This window comes from Lycorma delicatula, chromosome 13 (assembly GCF_047948215.1).
Source record: "Lycorma delicatula isolate Av1 chromosome 13, ASM4794821v1, whole genome shotgun sequence".
In the NCBI taxonomy this organism is placed as follows: Eukaryota; Metazoa; Arthropoda; class Insecta; order Hemiptera; family Fulgoridae; genus Lycorma; species Lycorma delicatula.
In genome coordinates this window covers 44,393,982-44,413,116 of record NC_134467.1, presented here as the reverse complement: position 1 = coordinate 44,413,116, position 19,135 = coordinate 44,393,982, and the positions used below count along the sequence as shown (strand labels likewise).

The 19,135-nt window shown below is 29.8% G+C and overlaps 1 protein-coding gene across 1 annotated transcript in view; it reads right to left on the bottom strand.

Moving 5' to 3' along the window:
* The window catches only part of LOC142333756 (uncharacterized), a 28,059-nt gene that overhangs the window by 8,349 nt on the left and 575 nt on the right, over window positions 1-19,135 (bottom strand). The window contains exons 2-4 of the mRNA XM_075381232.1: window positions 14,140-14,286; window positions 8,827-8,967; window positions 3,760-3,900 (exon numbers count right to left, since the gene is read on the bottom strand). Coding sequence (XP_075237347.1) covers window positions 3,760-3,900; window positions 8,827-8,967; window positions 14,140-14,283 — 426 coding nt within the window. The 5' untranslated portion in view covers window positions 14,284-14,286. The remainder of the gene's footprint in view (window positions 1-3,759; window positions 3,901-8,826; window positions 8,968-14,139; window positions 14,287-19,135) is intronic.

The window sequence follows — 19,135 nt, the reverse complement described above, 5'->3', positions numbered from 1 at the left end:
TTTTAATGCAGTACAAAATCTGGAAGCTGTTTCATAACATACTTAGTTATATTTTAAAAATTCAAAATTTTTTGAGTCATTAAAAATCAAACAAAGGTATTTTAAAAATAATTTCAAAATATATATATATATATATATATATATATATATATATATAATTTATTTATTAAATAAAAAGATGTGACCTGGAAAGAGAAAAAGGGACAGTCTTATAAAAAAAAAAATCAAATTTCAATTTTTAAATCATCTTGAAAAAATAAAACAAGAGCAGAAAAGTTTTACACCAGAATTTGATAGTCTCTTTTTTCCTGGTAAGTAATAATCTATTATATTCTTTATTTAAAAAAAAGTTAGTTTTAGAAAAATGCAAAGTAACACTTAAACATGTTGCACTAAGATATCAATAATACTAAGACTAAATGAGATATCATTAATCCAAAAACATGTGGTTACAGAGGAGTTTATGCAGAACATAATGCTACCAACCGCCTATCACTTAATATCTTCATTGGAACATAATTAAAAATGTTCAGTTATTTTCTGAATGACCTTGTGTAACATTTTTTATAACAGCCACAACTTGAAAAACAGATAAAAGTATCGCAAATTATAAAAAAAAGAATTTAATTCTTAGACTACCTTTATGTAAAAAGTTACTATTACCTACATTAACCCCTTGTCTCTCGCTGGATCAATTTTTCAAATTCAAATTTCTCATGAACTATTTAACATAGAAAAAAGATTTTTATATGGATTTAGTCACAACGCCTTGAATTATGAGAAAATGCAATAAACATAACAGCCGTGTATAGTGTAGATATTTCACAAGGGATCAAACACACAGTACTTTTTATCACTGATGTCATTGTTTAAGTCGTAGTATTTTGGTATTTTTTTTGTTTATTTGATCTTATATACATTAACGGTTTATTATCTTTTATATAATTGCTATGCAAACGTAAATTCAACAGAATAACAAGTGAACGTGACTTTTACGAAAGGAAGCAATAATTTTAAATTATTATTTTTTTAAACCATACTTGTTCTTTATTCAAAATATTTTTATACATGTATCAAACGCAAAACATTTATATATATATCAAAGTTAGATTTTATACTAGTACAATGACACAAACATACGCATGTATACTCCTTTACCTTTACCGAAATCTCAATTTTTTTTAGTTACAATTTTCTGAAATGTAATTTTTTTTTTTTATTTATTTATATAATCAGTTTTTATACGATATAAATAAATTTTACGTCAAATTAACCAGAAAAGTCTATAGTTAATATAAATATAAAAAAAACAAAGGTCACTGATTTAAAAAAAAAAAAAAATCAAAAACTAAAAAAAATTGTAATTTTTTTATAGCATATTTGTGCGCGCGCAACATAATCAAATATTAACAAAAATTAATTTTTGTTGAACAATATAAATTAATAATGCATTGTTAACATACCCTAATTTTTTCAGATTGTTTGGATGAAAAACAATTCAGTAATATCGAGATAAACAAACGTTTACTGAAATCTCAATTCGTGTGCAAAATAAAGCGGGAGGTTAAGGGTTAATACTACATACAGGTGGATTTTCGATCTCGAAAATTAGAGTCCAAATAAATTAATATTTTAAGTACAGGTCAATTTAACCCCCTCACTTAAAATCTTATTTGTTAAAGAAATTACTTACAACAATAAGTTGGCTCAATGTTATTCAAAAACTGTAAAAAAAATTATAGTTGACTAAAAAAAAAATATGGTTGCTTTAATGCCCCCTTGTCTGATATTGTCAAAAATCAGGCTAAAGCTGCCAAGAGTCAAATCATCATTTGACAAGAGTCAAATTTCAATCCCTTTTTTCCATGAGTTTTCTATACAGTAGGCAAAAACTATTTAGAAATAATGTTGAATTTCTGCCCATCCATAAATCTGATTGATTTAAAACTTTAAAATTGTTTGAGCCATTTTTGAATAATTTATTTTGAACCAACCCAAAAATATTATTCAAAATATAGGCCAACAACATGTACATCTAAAAAATTCTTAAAATAATTTTTTTTTGAACCATGAACCATGAGTTTTTTTTGAAAAAACATTTGCAAAACTCTAATACCCAAAATTCTGGCTGATCTATATTTCTCCAACTGCAGCAGCTGCAATAGAGCTACAGCTGGGAAAAATAGGATAATCGTATTCCACTGTTTCTGAGGAATTTTAATATATGTATTATATTACATAAACATAAAACATGAAATAAAATTCTCAGCAATTTTTAATCGACATCAAACTAGAATAAAATTACATAACGTTATAACTTGTGAAGTACTTACACTAAAAACTTACAAATTGAACATTTTGAAAAGACTCAGTCTTTTTTGTTTACTGAACTTCTCAATCTTTAAAATTCAAATTCTTACAATGTTTTTCTCATACAATGAAATGAATTGAATTTTTAAGTCTTTTGAATTAGAAATGAAACCTGTAAACATATGAAACTCAAGTAAGTTTCATATACTGGATATTGCAGTGAATTTGACGATTAAAAATACACCACAAATACATAAAAACATATTCATGACTACTAATTAAATATGAGGTGAATATATAATATTTCATTTATTTAAAAATAACATCTCAAAGATTGCCTCTGTTTTGTTTAACACATTCCAAAAAGTAGCACAACATATTTAGTTGGACAGATGACTTTGAACTACCTCTAATCGGATCTGTTCTTTGAGGTCGTGAAGATTCCATGATAGCAGTGTTTGGAAAATATGAGATTTCAAGTACCGATGGAAAAGATCACATGCAGACAAATCTTTCAGCCACGGAATGAACTGGTTCTTTGAAATAATAAGATTACGAAACAATTTTCTTCTAACTTCATAGAAGCCCTTGAAGTGTGGCTTATATCACCATTTTGTTGAAATACGTGATTTGATCAACAAGTTAATTCAGGTCGAAGTAAATTTTCTAAGTTGCTAACACAGCACTGTGAATTTACCATAACTATATTCTCTTTGTCATATTCAAAGAACTATGTAATTCCAAGTGATGAAATAACATCCAGAATGTCATTTTGACACTACAGAATGACTTTCTGTGTAATTTTAAGGATTTATGTTTGATAAGTAAAGGTTTTGCTTGTTGAAGAAGCCAGAAAGGTGGAAATAAGTCTAATCACTCTCAAATGATTGTTTGGAGGTTTGGATTAATACTTATGTCTGTTAATCAATGTCAAAAAGCACATTCGTTTACGTGATCAACATCATTCAGTGCATACATGATCTGAATCTTAGATGGTACTGAAAATCTTTGTGTAAAATAATCCTTATAATGCGATCAGAAATGCCTAGTGATACTTTGTACCGCTGTACTGAATTGGTATGGACTTTGTTTTAAAGAAGCCTCTAATACTATTACAAAATTTTCTGGTTTATACACACTTTAATGTCCTAGTTCTTTTTTTCAATGTGCAGCCAATTTCCTGAAATGATGTTGAACTTGATGCATGGTGACATAATTGTGACTATGTGATGCAGTTGATTATTTTTTTAAAACGAATTTTAACAGCAAAAAGTAAGTATACACCACTCCATGACTCTTTCAAGACAGAACGGTAAAATCAAGAGCTACAAGATAGCAAAATTTTCATTCTCCCTACTTATCAATTGGAGACTGTACGAAATGTTAGCTAATCACCCGATCCACTGTCGTACCTGATATTATTGTTATATAATAAAACCAAGCTCTTACCGCTTCTTCGCATTTAATATCAAACTGTTCAAATTTGTGCAACTCTATTTTCGTACTAATACCATTTGATGAATTGCTGCCACTGCATCCTATATCGAGCGGATCCTCCTTTTCAGGTAACAAATATGACTTATCAATATCCTGCAACAATAAACAAAAGCATTTATGCAACCGTAATATAATTTATTTAATTGAAAATGGAAATACAATTTTAATACATTTCTAATGCGTAGTACTAAATTATAGAAAAATATTGATCTAATGAAAGTGAAAGAGATGACAAGAAGGGGTTTTTGAAAAATATTACATGGGGATTATGAAAATTATGTGGCTATACACAGTTTGAACTAAAACTATGTTAAGGTGGAAAACAAAGAAGAGCATGTATGTTAAATGCCATAATTATATAAGTGGCAGCTGACCAACATGAGCCATAAGTACAATAAAAAAAAAAAAATCATTCAGTCACTCTAAAGAATAATTTCATACCAAGCTCACTACAGAAAGTGAGAAGTAGTTTCCTATGTTTCCTTCATTGAACCACCACACATACTGTTGTATATCTCTCTAATTACTACAAGCAAACAGTGCTCTAGAAGAAGTGATTGGCAAGACAAAAATGTAACAAAAATCTGATGTGGACACAAATATCATTAATAATAACTTCTGATATTTTTTCATACTTTTTTTTATTGTTATTACTGAATTATTACTTAACATAACTTTTTTTTACAATCATAGGTTAATAATTATTAATAAATCAATAATTTAAATTAAAAAAAAGGAGATGAAGTCTAATTTGAACTACATTGGTTCAAATTAGACTTCATCTAATTAAATTAGCCTTCCCCTTCTAAAATCCAAATATTTCATTAGGCTATAACTCTGCAACTGATGAAAATAAATACCCGCTTATAATGTATCGTTGAAAAGCTCTTAATGAGAGCTTAATTAGTTAAGAAGATGTAGTTAAGAAAAAGTCCATAATCTAAACTGTTTGGATTTTGGGCTTTTTTGGACACTTTTGGTTCGGTCGATTGCAATCAAAAAGGGTAGTGCACAACTAGATGTTACAGCAGTCCTACATCCAAATTTTCAGCATCCTATAGTTAATCATTTTTCAGTTACGCAAGATACATACACATGTACAGATGTCATGCTGAAACTAGTCAAAATGGATTCAGGGATGGTCAAAATGGATATTTCAGTTAAAATCTGAAAACTTAAATTTTTTGCGATCACAATACTTCCTTTACTTTGTACAAGGAAGTAAAAATGGGAAGCAGGGTTAGAGTTGACATCATTTATACTTTCAAAATTTATTTTAAATAAAATCATAGTTGTTCTAGTTTTCAAGAAATCGTTATTTAAATTGTATCATGCTTGATCTGACAAAGAGCATGCATGACCTTAGCTTAAGATAATAATCCATTTTCTATCAAAATTGGAATATAAACAAGTTCTGGGTGTTTAGTTTTAGAATGCAAATCCAAGCAAAATACTTTTTGGAAAAGTTAAATAATTTCGGATGAAGAGGTTGGCATTGTTATTTTATAATCAGCTGATATAATTTTCTATTTCTTTTTTGTGAACAGTTAGTTATTTTCTGTTATCTGTTTTTTATTAAGAATAAATGGTTTTGAGCATGGAAGAAAGTATTTTTATCGTGGAAAATTATTTAACAACTAAATATTTTGTTTTGTACCAAGAAGTATTTCAATTGCAGTTTCTGGGTAAGATGTACCAAATAAATTTTCAACTAATCATTTGATAAAGAAAATAAAGAAATGTAGAAGGACTAGGTCTGCTTGCAATCAGAAACACAGCCGGAAATGTTCAGTACTTAATAATGAAATATTGGAAGATGTTAGAGTATGCTTTTTAAACTCACCTAATAAATCATTATATAAACTTGCGCAACAAGAAGTACCATCTCTATGTAGTGTCTTTAAAGCTACCTGGGTACTTAAATTAAAGCTATATTGAATTCATGTATCACATGAATTACACCCAGTAGATTATACTTCTAGGTTCCACTACAGTCAATAGATTAATCAGCTTGTTCGGAAGAACATTAAAGTGTTGGATAATGCATTTTTTACAGATGAGGCTTGGTTTCATTTGAGTGGTTAATCGCTAATGGTGCTCCAACAATCCTCACATCATTCATTCACACCCTTTACAACTTCAGAAAATTGTGTGGCGTGCAATTTCCAGGTGAAGAATAATTGAACCCATATTCTTTAAAAACATTTTTAATGCTGATCTCTACCAAGAAATTGTAATGAAATTTTTTGCAAATTATGAATTAAATGAGACAGATTCATGGTTTCAACAAGATTAGGCTACAAGTTACTTGGCAAGACCAACAATAGATCTTTTAAGAAATTTCTTTGGTGAAAGAACAATATTGACTAGCTTACATCCTACTAGATCACCTAATCTTTCTCCTGCAGATTTTTTTCACTGACAATATCTAAAAGGCTGAATATTTGAAAATAATCCACACATCAATGAAGAACTGAAAGCAACGTAACTCAAGAATTACAAGAAATTGGAAGAGATACAATTCGAAAGGTTGGTTGAAATATGAAAATTGCACTGATGAAAATTGTGAAAACTTTCAACATTTGTTATAAAAAAATTTGATTTCAGTATTGTTTGCACAAATAATTGTAATATTTATAACTAATCGCATTAAATATAGCAATTATTTTTCTTTAAAAGGGGTTGCTTATTTTTGGTTGCATTTTAAAACTAACATGCTGTACTAAAAATAATATTCATGTATAAAATAATATAAATAATGATTTTATTTCTTGGTTAGTATGTATTGGTGTTGGGTGGGGAGAAAATGTCACAATAGCCTATTACTTCTTTAAAGTATAAATTAGTTTTCTACTTTATTTATTGTAAAGACAATTATCGTAATTTAACAATTATTAATTATGCATAAATATATTAATTAACATAAACATATCTATGAAATAATTTATTTATATCTTTCATTAATTACTATACAAAAAAAATGGTATAACCTCAAGTACATTAACTATTATATTTTCACAGCAATATATATTAAAGTACGAATTCCAATGGGACATTATACTTGCCTAGATTTTAATTATAATAACATACATTTACGTTATAAGCACAGTCAATTTCAACATGCTGTGATGAGAAATCTGCATCACAGATGTTTTGAATAAGATGCATCATTCATCTGATTTATTTTATATAAATCAGATGAATGATGCATCTGATTTATATAAAATTGAGCACAGAACTTTTGGTATCCTAATTTATCAGTGATAATTTCAAAAAATTTCACCAGCTACTCAGAAACTTCTACCCAGAAACTGCAGGCATTGAGCCATATGTTCTAAAATAACACAAACTTTTAATATGGTAGAAATTTCCATAGCTTCAAAACATTTACACAGATCAAAAACATGCTGATCTAATTCGCTGCCTATTTTTAATGCTGTAAGGTAGCAACTCACAACTTTGTCCACAGCTTTGAGCTTTAAAAGCAGAAACAAATGACGTCAATACTAAAGATCCAAGGTCAAAGGATGAAAAAGATTATCAGCCTCTTTTAATAACTTTCTGCATGCGTTACCTTCAAATATATCATCTTGATAATTTTTGGGTGTAAGCTTTATTCGGCTAATGAGAGGAACCAATTCATCCTAAAATAAAAGGTTCAAGTAATCTTGTAACACATGCAACTTGGAGAGAATGCATTTTGGAATGACGTAAACTTTGGTTGTTTTCTTCGAAAATTGGAAGATTTACAGTACTGAAACATTCTTTAGTGACCTTTTGTCATTATCCAATAAACAAAACTTTTCATAGTGTTGCTTCAAATCTCCATAAGTTTTCAACATAACCATGTGGTCAACAGGACGCTTCTTCCTCATCTTCACTGCATCTTGCAACAACATTATCAATTTTGTTGTTCTGTTTATCCAGATGATTTCTTAATTCCCCCAGTGATATGAAGCAATAAGAACAGGGAAAAGATTTTTTGGAACCCACTGAGCACAGAACTTCTGGTAGCCTAATTTATCAGTGAATCTTGTAAAAAATTGTACAAGAAATTTGGGGGAAATGTTAAGAAAGTTCAGAGATGGTGAATCTTCAATTTTCACGCAATTTTTCGTCAATTTCACTGACAAGATCACTCACAACAGAAGGCCTACCACCTCTTCTCTTCTTCAAGAATGTTTGTCTTCCATTTTTTAAAAATCGGACCAATTGCTACACTACACCATTACTCATAATATTTGGGCCATACGCAATTCACAACTGACAATGGATGTCTGCTGTGGAAAAATTTCTGACCAAAGAAATTCTATGACAGCATGCATTTTCCAGGATTTTCTATTGCAGCGGTCATGTTTTTAGGCTATAACCAGTAAATGGATTAAAGTACGCAGCTCACACTGACACAGCTGCAAACACAATGGTTCAGAGCAAGCCGATGTGCCAATGGCAGCGCCACTAACACTACTACTAGTGCTATGCTACAATGAAAGTTACTTTCTGAACCGCCCTTGTAGTAAATACTTATTTTCAAATTTTGATAAAAAAATTAACTACTACAATTAGATAAGAGCAAGCTCTCTGTCAGACCAAGCATAATAAAATTTAAATAACCACTTCTCAGAAACCAGAACACTTATAATTTTATATAAAACAAATTTTGAAAGTGTAAATAATGCCAAATATGATGGCTATTTCCCGTTTTTTTGTGACATTTTGTCATACTTATACTTCTAAAGCAAATAAGAATTTATTAAAAGAACTACAGAGAACCATCATATACTAAAGCTTTATTACAACATGCAGTGTCAGTAAAGCTGATATTGAATGAAAATTACAGAGGTTTAAACAATTAAGTTTAGTAAAAGATAACATACAAAAATAATCATTAAAGATGTAGCAATATACATATATAATATCCATACAAACATAAAAGAAAATAATAGAAAAACGCATCAAACACTACAGTGACTTTGATAAAATCATTTATAAAAGAACACCCAAGTACAAGAAACTTACCTGTCCAGATGTCAAAGCATCTTCAGTTTTAATAACCGATACAAACAAAGTTTCTTCTACTTCATGTTTAACATTTACTTTAACCTCAGGGCATACTGGAATTTCATTTTCCAATAAATCACTTACTTGCGGATTTATTTTCTGTAACAAAAAAAAAAAAAAAAAAAAAAATTAATAATAAATACTATTTGATGTGAGAAAACAAATTTAGAGAGAATGCAGGTTATTATTCCAAAATATAATATAATAATTCTAAACAGCACAAAACAATTTAGTTATTTTGCTCCATTATTTAAGAAGCAGCATTTCTAATCTATCTAGTAACAGCACAACTATAATAGATATGTATATAGATATATATATCTATTATATATAAGAATACAAAAGTGCTTTAACATATGCAAAATAAGTGTCTCATGAATTTTGAGCTCATGAACATTTTTTCATAATCTTTTTTTATATAAATAAGCTATGCAACACATGATTTCATATGATAATGAATTGTGGGAAAACATATCAATTGATGTAAGCTAAGCTGGCAATTTTTGTTTAACCAATGATTTCTAGTTGGTGCGAGATTATATTATGCATTACAACTAAATTTACTGCTTATATGAGGACTGTCCAGAAAAGTAACTTACATGTTAAAATAAAGAACCAACCAAATAAAAGAAAAAAAATTTTATTATACACATTAGAACGGGACAATCTTAAATTATTTTTCTACATAGTCACCATTTAAATTGGGGCTCTTATCATAACAATGCACAATTTTTTCGATTCCTTCTCTGTAGAAATCTGCCGCCTTAGATTTTTGGCACTCAACTTGTGATAACCAAGCTTCCCTGATACAATTTCATGCAGTAAACTTGGTGAAATTTGGGAAAAATAAAGCAAGAGTTCCCTAATCATAATGCGGCAATTTTCACAAATTTTATCGTTGATTTTCATCAACATTTCATCAGTCACAAGGCTAAGCTGACCACTGTGGTCCTCATCATGAACACTAGTGCAACCATTTTTAAACTGAATGCACCACTGCCTCAGTTCACCTTCACTCATTCCATCTCCATACACCTCACAAAGTTGCCAATGAATTGAAATTGGTAAAAACCTACCACTGAATGCATCTCACAACTCACAGGATTTTTTATTGAAGCGCACATTTCAATAATTCACAATAAACAAATTAGAAAAATCACGATCAACACGCTATGACAGCTTGATGCATACTGAGTGTAGAAACATTTTGATCCCAAGATGGTGGTTCTATCCTCACCCATCTCCATGCTAGGCACAAACGTAAGTTATTTTCTGGACCGCCTTCATATATTAAACTGTGATTTCACAACTTATTACTTATTTAAATTAATAATATCATCCAGTTTATTTTTACTCACTTTTAAGATGTACAAAACTGTTTTAATGTCACACAGTTTTCTTGGAACAACTGCTACATTTGTAAAAGTAAATCTATACCGCTGTCATAAATGCTGTGATAATGAAGGGTCTTTGTTTAGTGAATCCTTATTATTGACTGCCTCATTTATTGGACAGAGACTGAACAGCATTATGGCAGTTAGTCAGTTGTTATTATACCAAAGCAGTTTGTTTATAGCAGAACAGCTGTTGTGCTGAGTGTAGTACAATTATTCATAAATTCACAGTCAAATCAATATAATTTTCATCTTTAAAAGAGATGGGTATAAGAACTTAGAAATTATAGTGTTAAGAAATGCTGAAATATCCAAAAGCTTCTCCTAAAAGTATAATAATATTTAGGATTACAATTTCATAAAATCCATCGATATATTATTTCAAAATAATATTTATACCCTTTCATTAAATAAATAAATAAAGATAACCTAATCTTATAAAAAAACTTCTAATCTTAATTTCTAAACAAGAATATAAAGTCAAACATACAATGTAGTTACGATGGACGGCTGAAATGTAATCTACAGTTATAACTCACAAATGATAGTCAAACAAAACAAATAAGGCATGAAAGTATATTTCATTATTAAAAAACTTATTTATTCTTCTATACAGTCACAATTTACAGCTATAAATTTCTTTTAACAGTGAATCATTTTTATAGTAGCCTAGTTGTGCAATGAAGTAACATACTCATTCTTCTGACATGCCCATTTAGGCGATGATGCGCTGCTGTGTGATTGTCATTTTGAAGTAATTCATTTACTCCCTATTGGTGCTTCTTATAAATCACAAAAATGGTTGATTACTGCTAGGCTCATCCTCAATATTCAGTTTCATACTTCTGATGAAAAACTTTTACTGCTAACTTACTCGGAATACTTTTATCAATATCATCCCAACAATTGTCATTAACGCTCACTTTTTCAATCACTGCATTCTGTTTTAGATATATTGACTTTAGCAAGTGTACTCGAATCAATAAAAAAATGGCAAATGCCAGAAAAAGAGAAGGTAGAAGGTATGCCCGAAAACAGAATCGCTTAGCAATATTATGCTATTTATGTGAGATAGTTTGAAAAATGACCAGAAATGTAGACAAATAATTCTTGAATTTTGTACCAAGATAATCCTCCAGTTCATGCTTAACTAATAATTTGTGATTATTTGCTGAATGTGAAAATAGGAGGAGAAAAGATTATGGAGGTAGAAGAATTTTGTTATTTGGGAAGTAAAATTACTAAAGATGGACGAAGCAGGAGCGATATAAAATGCCGAATAGCACAAGCTAAACGAGCCTTCAGTAAGAAATATAATTTGTTTACATCAAAAATTAATTTAAATGTCAGGAAAAGATTTTTGAAAGTGTATGTTTGGAGTGTCGCTTTATATGGAAGTGAAACTTGGACAATCGGAGTATCTGAGAAAAAAAGATTAGAAGCTTTTGAAATGTGGTGCTATAGGAGAATGTTAAAAATCAGATGGGTGGATAAAGTGACAAATGAAGAGGTATTGCGGCAAATAGATGAAGAAAGAAGCATTTGGAAAAATATAGTTAAAAGAAGAGACAGACTTATAGGCCACATACTAAGGCATCCTGGAATAGTCGCTTTAATATTGGAAGGACAGGTAGAACGGAAAAATTGTGTAGGCAGGCCACGTTTGGAGTATGTAAAACAAATTGTTGGGGATGTAGGATGTAGAGGGTATACTGAAATGAAACGACTAGCACTAGATAGGGAATCTTGGAGAGCTGCATCAAACCAGTCAAATGACTGAAGACAAAAAAAAAAAAAAAAGGCAAAAAATAACACCATGCTGATGCCAAATCCTCAATATTCTTCAGACATGGCACCCTGTCACTTTTTTATTTTCCTGGCATCATAGCACTTGATCTATGTTGAAAAAGGAAATTATTGTAGTAATCATTCAAAAAACTGGGTATGAGTTTTTTGTATTTCACTATTCATGACCAAAAAAAAACAACAAAAAAGTAGGAGGAATGTTCATACATACATGTGTAAATGTGTTGGCGTGTTTGAAGCTTTATGGATTAATGGATTGATGAAATTTTGTACAGACTCATGCATACTGGTCAATTTGTTGGTAAAATCACCAATCATAGTAGAATAAGAAAAAAAATCCTTTTTTAGATGTTTAAAACTTTTTGGTTCATTTAAACATACAACAATAATTTAACAATAAAACTTCATCACAAATTACCCCACCACAAAAAATAAATTTTAGTTAACTTTTTCCATAAATCAAAAAAACTTTTCAACTATATAAGAATAAAAAAACAATGTCAGGGAAAGTATTACAACTTTTTTGTCAGTTTTTTTTTATTCCCATGGATTAAGAGAACATTAAAAGGAAAGTCATTTGTTATGATGGCTGAATCAAAGAAAAAGATCATTATGTGAACTTAAGGCTTTATCAAAAACTATTTTCCACAAATGTTTTGAGATCGGATGGAACACTGACATAAGTATGTCACAAATGTGGAGGACAATTTCAACATATGAGGGGCATTCAATATTAAAGAGACAAATTGAAATAGAGAAAAAACAGTTCATTCAATGACAAAAGAAACTTTTTGAGTCAAGTTGGCAACCTTGGGAACAAATTTAATCAACTGTTAGATAGTAATTAATGTAAACATAACCTCTCTTGTTGATTTCAGAATGTCGGCTCTGTTTGAAACGTTTTTATCAATAAGATTCAGTGATAAGATTTTTGCTATCAGGTGTAAAACCGGTGGATATTTACTCAAGAATGTTGAAACAGTATGGTGAAAAGTGTTTAAATCGCAGTAACGTGTATAAGTGGGTGGACCAGTTTAATTCAGGCAGAACATGTGTGCGCTCTGGAAGACCAGTTCCGATAGCTTTTGACTACTCCGCTGCAAAATTGCGTAAATGATCTTATTTGAAAATACAAGAAAGTTACAATTTTCCTAATTGCTAAATTATGTAATATTAGTGTTAGAAATGCACATTCAATCATTCATGACATGTTGAATTATCCCAAAACATGTTTCAAGATGGATTCCAAGACAGCTGACTGAGGCCCATAAAGACACCCAAATTCGCATATGTTCAGAGCTCAAAGAACGGTGTGAAGCAGAAGGGAATGATTTTCTACGTAAGAAATGTAGATACACCATCTTGAGCCCAACACCAAATGGCAAAAGCTTGCGTGGAAACATCCAGATTTTCCCACTGAAAAAAATTCAAAAGTCACGCATCAGCTGGTAAAGTCATGTTGACGGTTTTCTGGGACACACAAGGCCCAATCTTTAGTGACTATTTAGAGGAAGCAACATACTGTGAACAGTGAGTACTACTCTAACATGCTCAAACAGAAAGTGAGACCTGCAATAAGATGAACACAACAGGGTGCTCTCAAAATATGCGATTCGCTTGCATGACAATACCCCACTGCTCAGAAAATGAGAGAAACACTTGAGAAGTTATTTGGGAGATGTTGCCACATCCTCCTTACAACCCAGACCTCATCCCATCCGATTTTCATTTGTTTAACCCACTCAGATGTCTTACATGGCAAGAAGTTTGACGACAACGAAGCAATAAAAAAAAAAAATGGTACACAAATGATTCAAACAGCAAGGTAAAGACTTCTACGCTACAGGAATCAGAAAGCTCACAGAACAGTAGAACAAGTGTCTAAATGTTGCTGGAGACTATGTTGAAAGGTAGTATAAGTTTTATTGTCATTGAATAAATAATTTTTTCATACATCAATTTTTTTTGTTAATTACTGAACATCCCTCATAGAAGAAAATAATTTTTTTTTTTATAAAAATGAATATTCTTGTTATTTTCTTTTAGCACAACAAATCTTTATGAAACTTACATCATCAGATGTCTGATCTTTTTCCAACTTGACATCTGGCATATATAAGCATCCATTATCTTCCACTTCATCTTGATTAATTTCTTGTTTGATGTAAACACATAATGGCTCTTCCACAAATGAATCATCAAATTTTGTATTCATCTTCTACAGGAAAAAACATTATCAAATATTTGCATTAAAAAACAAATAAACTAGGCTAATGTTAAATGCATATTAAAAATTAATAAAATATTTATAATAATTTTGGTAAGTCTACTTTTATCATTTCATATTTATATTAATTTAAATTATAGTTCTATTGTAACTAAACTTTGTTATTTTTACCAACATTCCCTCATTCACACTTTTTTTTCAATATAGAATTCTTAAATGCAAAGAATAAAATACCTAAGTAATCTTTTTCTGCTATTATGTGGTTAGAAGATTATTTTGTTTTATAGATTTTTAAGTAATAATCTATAGTTTTGCAATATGTATTGCCTGATATTATAAGAATGCAATTCAAATGATTAATGCAATATAAAAAGCAGTAATTTTCAATTTCTTAAAAGATAAACGTAGCAAAATAATCTGAATTTATCGTACAATTTAATTTTTATTACCTATGTACCTATAACAATTATTCATTATTATTCCTGGTGGTTTTTCTATTCTACTACTCGTTACATTTCTGTTTGAGATGTATCCTTCTCTATGGAATATCGGTTTTTGTAAATGTAAATATTTTAATTCTTTGGTTTATTTGTATTTCTTCGTTTCCGTCTGCAGTTTGTTGTAGGTGTTACTGTCATGATGTATATTGGTAATTTGTTGACTCCTTCCTTGTATTTGCATTTTATATCTGATTTTACTGTTTTCTCCTCCAGTAGTAATTTCCTACATTTATCGGCGTTAATATTGGTTCTTCAAATAATGCTCCAGGTGAATTTGGTAATTGGTATACATGGAATCTAATACTGTCTCATTCTTTTGATATTTCTTCTGAGTGTGTTGGTCCTATTAGATTGTCTATTATTAGTGATAACTCTGCATTTGTTTGTCCATATAGTACTAGCCCATTTATTTTTTTGTATCACTTCAGTTTTAATACCTCCATTCACACAAAAAGTTCTATTAGATTTATATTGTTTTCTTTTAGCAATCTAGTTTTCTTTTAGCTTCTTCTAGTTCCTAGTCTTTTATATGAAATTTATATGTGTTTATAATTACCTTTTTTAATGAATGATCTTTGATTTTATTTACTCTTTCTTGTTTATTGTATCTTATTAATTTTTGTATGTATGATTCCATATTTGGACTGAATTTTTTTATTAGTTGTTTTTTGATTTTTTTCAATTTTTATCCGCCATTCTGATACAGATGTTATTTTGTTTTCGTAAGTTAGGTTATATATTACATTTACTATGTTGTCGTTTCCTATTCTCTTTTTTGTCTTCCCAATATTGTTTACAATCTTTGAAGTCTACGATTTTTTCTTGCGTGTCTATTGTTTCTATATATTTTTGCAGCTCTTGTTGTAATTAATTAATTTTGTTGACTTTCTAGCCCCAAACTGATTGGGTGTACCTATACCATTACAGATATAATGCAGAATGTATAGCCTATGATTGTAAATCTTCTGTGTTGTGATATATATATTTTTGCAGTCCTGCACAGTTACATTGTTGATATCTTCCAATTCTGTCTCTTGTTCTTGTACTATTACCTGCTTGTTTATCACAAGACGAATTCTGTGAATTGGGATTCTTGTTTGCACAGTTTCTTTTATGTTTGTTGCCAGTTTGCGTTTTGGTTGTTATTGTGGATGATAAATGTGAATCCACATTTTAAATCATCTCCACTATTTTCTGGTTTCTCATTATGTCCTCTCTGTGTTGTCCGTATTGTCGCTGTACATGTCTGTCCTTGTTTGTTTATTCTTTGTTTTAGTTTCTTTTCTAATATCGCTTTTTCTCTTTCACTACAATTTCTTTTTATCAGTTGACATGGATAGTTCAGGCTGGTTTCATGTTGCCTCTTTCTGTCATTATATGTATTATTACTGATTATTTTGTTCTACAATAAACCTTCAAGGTGGAAGTGCATTGTCTGTAGTGAGTATCTGTTGAGCTTCTGTCTTTGCTTTTGTTATTGCTAGTATTATCTCTTCTTCCATTTTCATCTCATAGCATTACACCTCTGTTTTGTTGTGACCTAATTGTAGCTAGTCTTTTTCATTTTGTAGTTTGAGTTCAATATCATTAATATGTCTGCCCATCCCACATCTTCTTTCTTATAATCTGAGAACTGGCATTGACAAGCATCATTTAGATAACTTTCCCATTCTCCCCACCAACAGCTGGAAAACAGAATTCAGTTCCTGTAATGGATCCGGTGCAAACTTATGACTGTGTGTTTCTGTGGCTACTGTTGTTATATCTGTTATTTGGTTTTTGTATAAGTTCAACTGAGTTATATAGTGTTCGTATTGCAATGTAGATCGTTGTACCATTTTTGTTTATTACTGTCAGATTATCTTGACATTCTACTTGCTGGTTCAGTCATGTCTATGGTTTCACTTAGTTCTACTAGTTATATCATATCTTTGTATATTTCCTGGAATAAATGGTTCATCTTGGAAATTGAATAGGTCTGTACTGCCGTACATGTCTGCTCTTGCTGTATTAAACCATCCTATACACTGTTTGTTGATCTTCATTGCTGCAATACATAAAATTGTGTAATTTTATGTATTGCAGCAATACATAAAATACAAATCTACTGATTTGTATTTCTGTCTGTCCCAGTTTATATATGTTTACACCAGCAGATGTAGATAATATGTAAATAGTCACATTAGATTTAAATTATAGTCCTGCTCTAACTACATATAACTTTGTTATTTTTACTGGTACTTCTACATTAACCGACACACATATTTTTTTTACATTTATAGCTATTATATAACACAATAGTTAATATTATATAACATATAGCTATTATATAAAACTATTATTTTACAGATATAGCTATTATATATTACTATTTTTATGGTGTGTGCTGTTATCAAAGTTACTTTATTTCTCATTATCTACTTGTTATTGCAATAACAATATTCTCTTATTTAGTTTAATTAGCTGTTGTGTTTTTATCATTCAGTTTCCTTCTATTGTAACAAGTAACAGTAATGAATTTATGGCAGCTACCAAATACTGAAGAGGCAGCGGTACATTTGTTACATGAATATGGAGTAGCGTTACATTCCTGAAAATACAGACACGATCACGACATGAAATTACATTTCACTTATGGTGTGAAATGGAAATGTAACAAAAGAGTTTGTAATGAAACTAAGAAATTTTGTGTTGGAAACAGGCTGGAGGATAGTAGGCTTCTGATTACTACTGTTATATGGTTTATCTACTGTTGGTGCGAGGAACTGATTTCAGTAGATTTATGCAATCGACAATTGAACATAAGTCAACGCACTGTAGTCAATTGGAATATGTACATAAGAGAAATATGTGCTTTTACTGTACATCAGTTTCCGACGGGCAAAATAGATGGTAATGGCACAGTCGTGGAGATTGATGAAAGGCTGTTTATGATGCAAAAATAATGCGAGCAGGGTTCTTCCACAATAGTGGATTTTTGGGGGAATTTGCAAAGAATTAAACCAAATGTTCATTGTCTAAGTAATTGATTGTTCTGCAAAAATGCTGCTTGGAAATTACAGAAAAAGTTGAAATGGGATCAAACATCGTATCAGACTGCTGGCATGGTTATCACCAAAATGAATTTGAGATAGTACACACATCTACAAATTAACCATTGTTACAATCATCGACCCAGAGATGGGATCACATACTCAGCATATCGAAAGAATGTGGGGATCATTTAAACGGAGGAACAAAAAACACCAGGGTACTGCTTGATACCACTTGAAATCCTACCTAGCTGAATTCATGTTTTGGCAAAAATTTCCAAAAAAATGCACTGTTTAGAAAAATACTAAAGGAATATCTCTTTTGTGACCCCCATATGAATGACACAGTATGAAATGATTATTTTATAATTTTTTTTTTAAAATTTTAAACAAATTTTTTATATATTTTTTTTAATTACTTAAATTACTTTTAAGACTAGCATTAGATAAATAAAAAACATACAATAATAAGAAAATTATTTAAAATAATATGCATGCTGGTTAATGCATAAGTACCATATAGCATTCTATAAATAACAAAATAATTTAAATATATAATTTAATTTATTTTTAAAAAATTTGACAAAAGTTGTTTAAAATTTGTAAGATTAACGTATGTTTCCTTGTTAATTTTTAACTAAAACATTACTAAATCAGAAAATTATGAAAACAATTTCTGATCAAGAGAGGGGACAGGGGCTCTGTAATAAAATTTTGAAATGATAAGATGAATAATTCTGAATTACATCTATAATCAAACAATCTTAAATTTTAATTAAAAATTGGTGAACTACTCAGAAATAATTCCTAACAAACACAGAGACACTTTCAATTTTATAAATTTGAACTGATTTCAAAACTACCTCTCCTCATTGCTTCATGAAACGGTTATAATGATTCTATTCTCTAGTGTTTGTTTGATAGTAAAACTAAGTTTTTAAGTAAAATTTTATGGCTAAATAACCTTTGTTATGTTTCGGAACTGGTAGGGATGTTATAATCATTTATTACAGATAATAACTAACAGTTAAACACATAAATATATATTATTTTACTTAATGGTTTATAGATTTAACATTAATAATTTGGTGAAACAATTTTGTTTGGCTTACCACCTGCTATTCAGTATTTAAATAATGTTTAATGTAAGAAAGATTTTAACCTAGACACCATATTCTATGAATCACAGATTAAAAATAATTGTTCAAATATGTGTATATTTGTCAAACTTACATTTGAAATCAAAAAACTGCACAACAGATGAAATATTTTAAATCATTTTTAAACCTATTTGGGTTTCAAATTTGT